This window comes from Hevea brasiliensis, chromosome 15 (assembly GCF_030052815.1).
Source record: "Hevea brasiliensis isolate MT/VB/25A 57/8 chromosome 15, ASM3005281v1, whole genome shotgun sequence".
In the NCBI taxonomy this organism is placed as follows: domain Eukaryota; kingdom Viridiplantae; phylum Streptophyta; class Magnoliopsida; order Malpighiales; family Euphorbiaceae; genus Hevea; species Hevea brasiliensis.
In genome coordinates this window covers 49,559,653-49,570,818 of record NC_079507.1, presented here as the reverse complement: position 1 = coordinate 49,570,818, position 11,166 = coordinate 49,559,653, and the positions used below count along the sequence as shown (strand labels likewise).

The following is an 11,166-nucleotide window of genomic DNA, read 5'->3' as shown; positions in this document are numbered from 1 at the left end:
ATAAAATTTATTAAATTTAATTTTAAATTTTTTAAACATTTTTAAAATATTTTTTTCTACAACAGTTTTAATAATAATGTCTAGCAGACTTTAAGTACGATGGTTATTGAATTAAAACTGCCTCCACAATAGTTTTAATAATAATGTCTAACAGACTTTAAATATGATGGTTGTTAAATAAAACTGCATTTTTCAACAGCAATTGTGCCAGCCAAACCATTATTCAAATGGTCATGCTAAGATTTTGACAAAGATTTGCTCAAAAAATTAAGGACCTGTTTAGTATTACTGTTGAAATTATTGTTGAAAAAATCACTTTTTTAAATATACTAGTTAGAGAGTGTTAAAAAATAATTAAAAATTAAATTTGATCAGTTTTAATCATAAGAACACTAAAATAATAAAACACTTTTTCCGAACTACTTTTCTTAGCAGCATCTAAAATAATATTTTTATTCAAAAAAATAATTTTAGACTTTGAAACTCAATGCCAAACAGGGCTTAAATGGGTTAGTACAAATTGCTTTAATAGAGCTATTGGATTTGGGCCTTGCCTTGGACTTAATTGATTGAAATTCCATCCTTGACTTGAGCTTTGTTTGATTAGCCTAATAGGAGTTACAGGCATGCTTTTCCTAAAGATGAATTTTGAGTCCTTCCATCAAGACAATGGACAAATTTTACTTTTTTTTTTTAATTGAGAATTTCAATGGATAGTTTTTTTTTTTTTTATAATTTCATTGAATAAGATTTTTTGTTTTTAATGTTTGACAATCATCATGTTTGAATTTTTTTTTTTTTTTTTATAATAACCACTTCATTATAGTTGAACTTTGGTTAAAATTACAAATAAAAAATATATTAATTAAAACTTTTTTTTTATAATTGGCTTGATTGAACTCGAGACTTTACATACACGACTCTAATAACATTAAGTTAAAGGAAATGCTATCATTAAAAGACATGTTAAGTTTGGAGAGTTCAAAACGTTTGTAGAGAATCTTTTTTATGAGTCTTTTGAAAGAAATAAATACTTATGAATTCGATATCACGTCCAAACCAAAATTTTAAAGCAAAGAATTTATAAATTTTACTCACTTATATTTTTAAAATTTAATAATAAACTATTTCAATTTTATTTTATTTAAAATAAAATATATAAAAATTTATAAATATTTTTTTATAAAAAAATATATATTTTAGATTTAATTAAATATTTTCATAAAAGGGTTCGGGTAATGGATACTCAACATGTAAAACTTGAATCCAAACCAAATTCGTAACGGGTATTAAATTTTAAATCCAAACTCGTCTAAAACCCGATAATATAATACTCAAACTCAATCTATTATGGTTCAATCAGATCAGGTATGGCTAAAAACCTGACCCATTGCTATCCCTATCTAGAACCATCACGTTTATTAGGCTATTAGGCTTAAGGAGAGTGCCTCCTACTCTACTAGGCTTTTTTGATCAAGAGTCACCATTTTACCTCTCTACCAACTTATTGAGAGTTTCTTTCCTCTTTTATCCATGTGTGGAAGGACCACGAAAATCATCGGTTATCATCTTTATGCTCTTTAATGCCATTTATTGAGATTTATAGAGCCTAAAACACCTAAAGAGAATTATTTTTGATAAACTTTATAAAAGAACCATAATTGTAAACTTTTTTTTTGTATAATTAAGTTCAACTGGGATTTGAACTTGCAAACTAGCACAGTTAAAATTTTTTTAGAATTTTAATAACATAAAATAATATTATAAGAATAATATATGTAAGTATCACTAAAATAAACGCAGTATTAAAAAAAATAATGCCAACAAAATAATAAAAAAAAATAGATAATTACTTTTTACCTGCTATAATAAATATATCAGTACCAACAGATTGCAGTAATTGCCATAAAGTTTACTCCATTTTTAAACTCTCTTCCATAAGGTAATAAAAGGGATAACTATTCTATGAAAAAAAAAGGTAACTATTAAGATATGCAAATTATAATTATATTACATATTTTATTATTTTATTTAATTATAAAAGAAAAATTAATATAATGAAATAATTAATTATATCATAAGTAATATAATGATTATTATCACATAAAAAATACATATAACTATAATTTTTAATTTTTTAAATTTATTGTTTTCATTGTCATAATCACCAATTGCTTAATGCCAACACCACCACTATAACCCACTAGTCCCATCTATAAGTTCATGGAGAAAATGAACTTGAATTGGATAGCAAGAGCTAATTCGATCTAGATTTAGTTTTTAAAGGTTTCAATTTCGATTCGCTTTGAGTTGTAGCAATTCAATGATTGAAATTTTGTAACTTTTCTTTCTAGAAAAAAAAAATGATTTGAATTGAATTAAACTGCTAAGTAGAATTGTCTATTTCAATTTGATTTAGTTTACTATCCTAGTAGAGCACAATCAAGCCTAATCCTAGGTGTTCTCAATTTTAGTCCAATTCGAGCCTTGACCCGTTGATTGATTACTACCACCATTCAACAGCCAACACCATTGCCATTACTTGACCACTGCCATTACCATCACACCCAGTTGCCTGCTCCACTACTGTCATCACCACTATTATTGTTACCATTTGGCTTACTATTGTTGCTACTACCAACGTAAGACTACCATCATCCTCATCCAGTGATCACCACCACTGTCGTCACCTAGTCACTATCATTATTAGGCTACTACTATCACCATCACTAGCAGAATCACTATCTGCCCACCAATCATTGCAATTGTTACCATTATCTTATTATTACTATCACAAATAAATTAAAAATTAAAATAAAAATTATTGTTGCATTACAATATTTTTATTACATTACATTACATCATTCATTCCATTACATGATTAATTACGTTACATTATATTTCTTCCTACCACCAAAGTTTCAATTGATATATATGCAAGTTCTTTATGTCCCACTATAAAGGCTTAGGAAATTTTTTACTTCAATATTATTGAATGGGGAAGAAGATTATGAAAAGAAAGGCTGCCCCTATGTAATTTATTTATAATTTTATTATATAAAAACATTTTTATATGTATTTAAAATATTATATTACTTTTTAATAATTTATTTATAGAAACTTCTTGAACTTAAATCTCTTTATCTATTAATAGTGAGATTTATTATTTTTATGGTAAGAGTTATTATAAAGAGGAAGCTACCCCTTACTGTATAGCTGGTCAATTATTTTTTTAACTTAATGAACTTCCATTAAATAAAACTTTTCAATAGAAGTAATCATAGGGTCCTTCGAAATCCTATATCGGTTATGGACAATGTACGTGTATGACTTATATGAGAATAAATACCTTATTAAAATTGCCATAATTTTAATAAGCGTTCATTCCTGTCACTGAGCCGTGTGTGTGTGCCTATCGATTGACAAAAAAAAAAGGTGCCCTTGAGTGAAAATAAAAGGTGAGGCTACGTGTTTGAGATGTGGCTCTAGTTAAGGTCTACGAGTGAGTCAGGCGTGCTTAAGAACTAGTCATTCGGGATCCCACATTGGTTGTGGACAGTGTACGTGTGTTGCTTATATGGGAATAATGATCTTGTTAAAATTGTCATGGTTTTAACAAGCATCCATTCCCGTCACTGAGTCGTGTGTGTCTATTTACTGACAAAAAAAAAAAAGAAGTAATCATAAAAAATTATTATCTACATCTAAATATATGATCTAATACATTTTTATGGTTGTGTTTGGACTAAGGTTAAAGGAGTTGACAAATGACCCTCTAGTCTTGTTTGATTTATCTAATTTTTTAATAGGGTAATAATTAACCTCTTTTTGTAGTGTATTTTTGTTAGCCTCCTCCCCTAGAGTTAAAGGAGGAAAGAGTGGTGAAGAGAAAAAGTATATATTTTTTAAATTGTATTAGGATTTATTATAACAATAACAATATAATATTAAAATAATAAAATAATAGCAACTTTTTATTAAAAATAAAAACATAAAATGAAATAATTAATTGTGTACTAATTATATTAATTAAATATAAATATAATTAAAAAAGCAAAAAAATGTATATATGACATAATAAATTAAAAAATATAATTTAATAATGTATAAATTAAAGATAAAAATGTAATTAAATAGTCTATAAATATAATTAATAATTTACTTCATATTACTGTGAGATTTCGAGCTTAATTTTTAATATATATATATATATATATATAAAATAAAATTATTTTTTTCTAATGTCTATAATATTGCATTTGTTAAGAATTATTAAATATGTTTTGCGCAACTAAAAATTATATTTTTAATATTATATTTTATAATTTTCTATGAAATATTATATATATTTTTTATAATATTAATAATTTTTAATATAAAATTAATAATGAGTAAATATATTTAATAAACTTATTAAAGCGAAGTGTTCCTTTATCGTTTAGACAAAGGAAAAGATAATAAAATGGATGTGCATATGGTCTCAGCAGTGGACCAATGCAATTAATCCCATCTCCATGCGTCAAATCCCATGAACATCCAACCTAAATGCTTGGGCTCAAAAGAAAGAAAAAAAAAAAATAATGATAAATTGCTCCCACTCCCACAGATCCAAATGCTGATGCTCTGATGTCTACTACAGCATTATTACTATTAAGGATAGAAAAAGTGTCAGCGTCCATCAAGATTCTACGTCAACTTCATTCACAAAGTCCCTGTGTGCTACTGCTAGGCTCCCCACCATTTCCCCATATCTGTAACTTTCCATCCATACACAAGAAGCTTTAAACATAAATATCCAGAAAAACTACAAAAGCTCAACGTAAACACCCAGAAAGGCCAACATTCAACAGCATTTTACCCTTTGTTAGGATTTATTTATCAACCACAAACTTCACATGAGGTGAACATTGCATCTACTTGGTCTGTCAGTAGCCGTTTGTGCTGTCTTCATTGTCTGTCTTCATACCAGCAATTGGGGTCCCATCCATTTGCTCACAGATGATGGATTTTGATTTGTTGAAGCTTTTCCATTATTTAATGATGATGACATTGATCCAAGTGAAAATGTATCAGCATGATGTAGTTTAGTAATGATGCATCTCACATGGAATTTGAGTCGTTGATGTGGGGAGGAATTCTAGAGATGCCTTGCCTGGATAGTTCTGCTAGGACTGTATCAGTGGAAGGAGGCTTCAGGCCTAAAGGCAAGGGCAACCAAGGTTTGTTGATTGCTTCTTTCACTACCTTGTCAACCACCTCCTCTGCCTGCATATGGACAAGCACATTTTAGATGTTAGAAAAATCCGTTTAAAATTGTTTTTTTAGCTATTTTAGAGTTCTTATGACCAAAACACGTCAAAAATTAACTAAAAAGCAAAATTTAATGGCCTATCACTAACATATTTGAGATTATTCCTCTTCATAGTAGCTCAAACAACAATGTCAAATTGACTATACAAGTTTCAACAATTTTTAGGACTATATAGACACTCATGATATGAACATATTCAGAATAAAATCTGAGAAAATTGTGCTAAGTTATAAGGTATTTTGTTACCGGATGTAGGTTGAACGAATTTTGTGGTACATTGCACCCATTGTCAACCATTCCAGTACTGTGAAACCCAGTAACATTCTGCATATTCCATTAATAAACATTTAGAGAATTCATAGCAATGCACGCATACATGCCTGGATATGCAAACCCATTGCACAGTTCAGATAAACATAATAGAATTCTTGTAGGTACACTTACTTGAGGTGAGGAAGAATAAGGATTGTGAGGTGGTGGCATCACAGGGCAACCCCATGCATCTGCATGCATCTGAAACATGAAATATGTGAAACTGTATCAAAATCTTCATGATGAAAATGCTTATGCGAATGACCTCTGTTAATTGTTTCATTGAAAAATACTTTTGTCCATTGTAGTACTAAAGACAACAAATTTTACCCCTGGATAAGGTTTCCAATGCCAATTTTCTCTTGATGGCCATGGGGCATAGCCTGGTGAGCCCCACATTTGGACACCAGCTGGGTGACCACTAGGTGCTCCCCAGACGGGATAGACAGGACTAAGTGGGAAAGTATGATTAGGGTGACATAGAGGGTAGGCCATGATAGGTTTATGTTGAGAATAGCTCCTTTGTACTGGATCCCTTTGTTGTGACCATCTCCTATCATCTTCCTTGGGCAGAATATGTCTCCGATGCATTCGATATTTCTGCTTGGAAAGAATCAAAGCTCTTTAGTTAGCTAAAACCATAAAGCATGACTTTAAGCAATAACTGTTATACAGTGGATTCTTCAATCAATATAATGATTTTAGTTGAATAAAAAGCTAAAAAAACAGTAAAGAATAAGTTTACTACTAACCTGGAGATGACTTGCTACATTATGCCTTGTCAAGCCTCCCACTTTCATCACCTCTAGTATTCTTGAAGGAACGGCTTGATCTACACCCAGTTGCTCCACTGCCTGCACAAATTTTTTGTGCAGCTCAGGCGTCCAGTCTACCTGAAGCCCAGACCAAAGAGTTAACAAAAATCACCATACTGCACTTAAATTGGGAAATCCTGTTTTGAACTTGAAAAAGAAACCCAGTTCTGGAGATGCTCAATTAGCAATGAAGAGAAAAAATATATGACCAATAGGAGAAACTACAGGAGAAAAGTAATCATGTAAAAAATGTTGAAGTGGGGAGAAAGTGAGAAAAGAAAAATAAGATAACAAATTAACAAGATGAGGCCATTCAGAAAATTCTCCAAAACCAAAAAAATTAGCAAATTAATATAAATTATAAGAAAAATTACTATATCCCAAATAATCAACCGCAAAATATCCTGAAGTATCATGTGCTCGGTGGAAGAGAAATTGTTAAGATCCCACATTGATTTGAGATAGGGCTAATGTGCCCTTATATGGTCTTGGCCACTTCTCCCCCCTTGAGCTAGCTTTTGGGGTGAGTTAGGATCGGCCCATTTTCTTAAGATGGTATTAGAGCCTCCCCAACTAATATTTGGACCTCTCATGAGTGTTTCACGCTCCAAGTCTATGTGTTAAGATCCCACATTAATGTGCCCCTTATATGGCTTTGACACTCCCCCACCCCTTCCACCCCCCTCCCCTCCCCTCCCCCGAGCTAACTTTTGGAGTGAGTTAGAACTTGAAGCATTGATACAATGATGATCCACTGAGGATCAAAGAAACTTTCAAAAGTATTCCATGCTCATGAAAACAGGATTACCTTTATTTTCTTTCGATTAACTCTAGTCCCACACGAATTGTGAAGACCAGAAGCTTTAACAGGGTTTGCGGCATTTCCATCAGGATTGTTGAGACTGTCATTATTTGGCGGATGACCAGATGGATTATTCTCACTCTTAACACCATCAGCTGAGTCATCTTTCTCTTTGATCACAGTCTCAATTGAGCTCTGAGGATGGCCGACCTGCAGAGTTACTTCAGTCATTGCACAAGTAGTTTCGACAGATTTAGATTCCCCCTCATGCTCCTCACTCTCTTTTTCTGTTGAACAATTAGTAAGATCTTGGTAATCCCCATCATCCAATAACCGGGCTCCTTGTTTTAATTGTGGGGTTGAAGGAGCTGGGTATCTATCACTACCTGATGAGTACTCATAATCATTTTCAGATGCTGGAGATGTATTTTCTATTCTCTCTAACGTCTCATTCTTGGGCTCTTCAGTTTCCACTTGAAGCTGCAGTATGGAAACTACAGAATCTTTGACAGGCTTTAATGATTCAGAGAGGACACTTCCCCCAGCATTAAATGCCTGCTCAAGAAAAGTGAAGCCAAAAAAATTCTTTTCATAGCAAGAAACATCAATTCTTTACAATATAAACAGAACCTGAACACTAAACTAACCTTGTGAACCACATGCTGCCATATGTTCCTTAGTTTGTCTTCAGAGAGAGGTTTCCAAAGGAACTCAACAGCACCAAGCTGAAGTAGATTGTCAAAATACATTAGAAATTACCATTCAACAGAACTTTTCAAGGAGGGTGGCTTTTTTTTTTTTTTCCCGATCACTGAAATAACAGGAAGTACAACACTAGTTTCTGATTTTAGGAACAAAAGAAAAATAATTGAGGAAAAAATAATCAAATAATTCCAAACTCAAAGAGACTGGTTTTGGAACAGAACTGGCCAAACTTTTGGCATCTATTCATGTCTAGTGCAAATTAGATGCCAATGACTAGTAACTGAGAGAAAATTATTACCGCTATGCACTTCATCATGATGCTCAGGCAATGAATGTTTGAAATCACTGGAAAAGAACATCATTTAGATCTGGATTAGAAGATATTGCAGAAAAACGTTCTGTATGGTTTTTTTTAGTATATTGTACTACTTCATTACCAACATTGTCACAAATCTTTATCCAAGCTGATTTAAAAAAAAAAAAATGCGGCAGCTGAACTTACTGATCGTAGGCAAGTCCTTAGCAGTTTCAAGGAACTTGAACCTCCCATTGCTATTGCTCGTACTCACCTGTGTCCACATTAAACAAAAAATGAATATGTAGGCTCCATCAATCAAAATTATATCCAATCTAATGCAGCAAGATGAAGTGAAACTGCAATGAAGTATTGATGGTAGGGTATTATTAGACAAATCACAAATGCATAACATGAGATGGGGAAAAAAACAACAGAGATTATCATTTCAAGGCTTATAATATTCTCAAAACTAAGAACCCACATCAATTTTATAATGAAAGTTTACAATATCCACCAAATACTGAAGTTGTGGTTTGAATTAAGTCATTACCTCTACAATGGCAACATGAAAGCTTTCAGGTTTGCTTGAAATTACTGACAAAGCTTCATTCTCATTGCAGAATATAGACACTGGAAAGAGCATGGTAATGTTAGAATATATGCAGAAAGAAAGTCCAATGGAAGAGAATAAATCACTATAACATTACATGACAAGTAACAACAAACAACAAAGTAGACCAAGAAACAAAGAATCTTATCAACAATTGAAGAAAGAAAACCATAATTTTTGCATTGAGATCTTATGATGCATTTTTAATATCATATTATTGGTTTTATGAGAAATCCTCGTATTCTAATTTCATACAGTGAATATCTAAAGATCAATAAATGAGGGATAAAAAGAAAAAGCTTTTCAAAAAGATTTTGGAATGGCAACTAAAAGTTAGCCAAATTATATAGGAACTTAAGGAACATCAAGAAAGGAGTATAGTTTACCCAATTAGCATAAAGAACTACATACTGAAAATCTAAAGAGATGGGGATCTATAGCCAACAAAAGTTAGGTGAAATAAATTTGAACCATCAAAAGTTAGGTGAAATACATTTAACAATGCAATCAAAATTTCTAATTCAGAACAAAAAATTAAAATTGTATGCAAATGGTGAAGAACAAAAGGGGAAATCAAGATCTCTAACCAATATAATCCATTGCTTCGAGTTTCGACTTCATCTCTGCAGCAGAACTGCTATCCTCCGCAAGGAGAAGAACACTGAGGCCCTTTGGAAAATCCTTCCATGCTGATAAATAATTAGCAGTGCAAACCATAGCTGGTTTGGCATCGTTTCTCAGGCAACCGACAAGTTTCCAGGATCACAGCTTCTCAACATCCAACCCAACTCTACATGAACCACATGAACACGAATTTCACTTCAAGAGTTCCTTAGCACTTGATCTAACGAGTAGTTACCCATATCTTTAAGCCAAACAAGGACAAAGAAAGAGATAAAAAAAAAGGGCCCCCAATAAATGAAAAGACCATCTTTAAACAACAGATTCCATACTGAAAGAAATTAATCTACATTTAAAAGTGCTTTACATGTAATATGCTGGTCTCTCAATAATGGCCAGTATGAAGAAACTTATACTTTATATTCTAGTCTACTGCATTAATTTATTTTTTTCCATTCATTTTTCTCTCTTTTTTTTTCCCCCCTGCAAGATTAAAAGTAGAAAAAAAAAAGAAGGGAAGAGGGGGGGGGGGGGGCCGGGGCGGCTCGGTGGTGGGAAGGGAAACAGATGGAATACTCATAGACAGTCTCACACACGAGAGTATACACAACTTAATCAGCCTCAGCCACAAAAAAGAAAAAGACAAAGATCATGTTCAAAAAGTCTGAAGATTTCTTTCCTCTTCTCAGTTTTACAAGACAAAAACCCATGAAAGATCTCCATCATTTAAATAGCAAAGGACAAGAAAATCCCCAACATAGGTGGAGAAAATGATCGAACAAGAAAGGAGAAAAACCAAAAAAAAAAGAAAAAAGAACAACCAAGTGCATAAGCAAAACTTGGAATTCCTCAAAACAAAAACAAGAAATGAGAAAAGACATAAAATGTTAAAAGCCTACCACAAGCATGCACATATTACTATCAAAATCATCAGGAAAAAAAAATCAATACTCTTCAAAATAATCATCAAATTAAATGCAGCATACATTTTTTAGCAGCTCTCTTCTTCTCCTCAACTCACTTGCAGCTGCAACTTCGGCTGTATTTAAGACCCTCTCTGCTTTGAAAGAGAGAGAGAGTTGTGTTACATAGAGAGAGAAAAGGAAGGGGGGGGGGGGGGGGTGGGGGGACCGGCCGGTGAGGGGAGAGAGATGTGTCAGTACGATTTGTGTCAGAGGGGTCTCTGAGACTAGTGTCGTGTAGAGTTGCAATCGGTTGGCTATAGACCACAGAATATGAAAAACAAAAAAGAAAGAAAAAAAAGGAAAAAGAAGACCACAAAAAGGCGCTCTTTCTAATTATAACAACTTTTTTAACTGAATATTCCTAAACTATTTTTTAATTCAATTTTTAATTCTCATAATTATTATATTATAGTTGTGCCCAATATTATTAAATTCGGCTCTAAAATTAATTGGGTAGATTTTAACGATCGTCTCTGAATTTATTTAGTTGTAATATTATAATTTCTCAATTTAAAAAATATAACATAAAATCATATTAATTTTCATATTTTGTATAATAAAATCTCTCTAATCTCTAATTATCAATTTTTCAATTACATGCTGATCTGAATAGTTTCAACATGAACTTAATCAGTATTTCTCTTTTTTCTCTTAAGTCATGTGTAAATTGAATTATTTTTCTCTCTATAAACAGAATAAATTTTCATATGTAATGAGAATAATTTTA

At 32.0% G+C, this 11,166-nt stretch overlaps 1 protein-coding gene across 2 annotated transcripts; it reads right to left on the bottom strand.

The window, feature by feature from the left end:
• Window positions 1–4,605: 4,605 nt before the first annotated feature.
• On the bottom strand, window positions 4,606–10,632 carry LOC110648143 (two-component response regulator-like APRR2). 2 transcript variants are annotated; one of them, XM_058135978.1, is made up of 12 exons: window positions 10,461–10,632; window positions 9,441–9,643; window positions 8,794–8,873; window positions 8,448–8,514; window positions 8,244–8,290; window positions 7,888–7,965; window positions 7,247–7,795; window positions 6,376–6,516; window positions 5,954–6,223; window positions 5,756–5,824; window positions 5,558–5,635; window positions 4,606–5,265 (listed from the first exon to the last, which is right to left on the bottom strand). In XM_058135978.1, exons 2-12 carry the CDS (start codon window positions 9,568–9,570, stop codon window positions 5,101–5,103), a joined length of 1,674 nt encoding a protein of 557 aa, XP_057991961.1. In that variant the 5' UTR covers window positions 9,571–9,643; window positions 10,461–10,632; the 3' UTR covers window positions 4,606–5,100. The 2 variants fall into 2 exon arrangements, with proteins under 2 accessions (XP_057991961.1, XP_057991962.1); XM_058135979.1 differs by having other exon boundaries at window positions 9,441–9,718; window positions 10,461–10,592.
• Window positions 10,633–11,166: the final 534 nt, after the last annotated feature.

Coding starts and splice junctions, on each gene's coding strand:
- LOC110648143 (XM_058135978.1), bottom strand. CDS start 9,570: ATGGTTTGCACTGCTAATTATTTATCAGCATGGAAGGATTTTCCAAAG. Junction 8,291..8,447: donor TAAGGACTTGCCTACGATCA/GTAAGTTCAGCT, acceptor GTTCTTTTCCAG/TGATTTCAAACATTCATTGC. Junction 5,825..5,953: donor ATTGGAAACCTTATCCAGGG/GTAAAATTTGTT, acceptor TTCATGTTTCAG/ATGCATGCAGATGCATGGGG.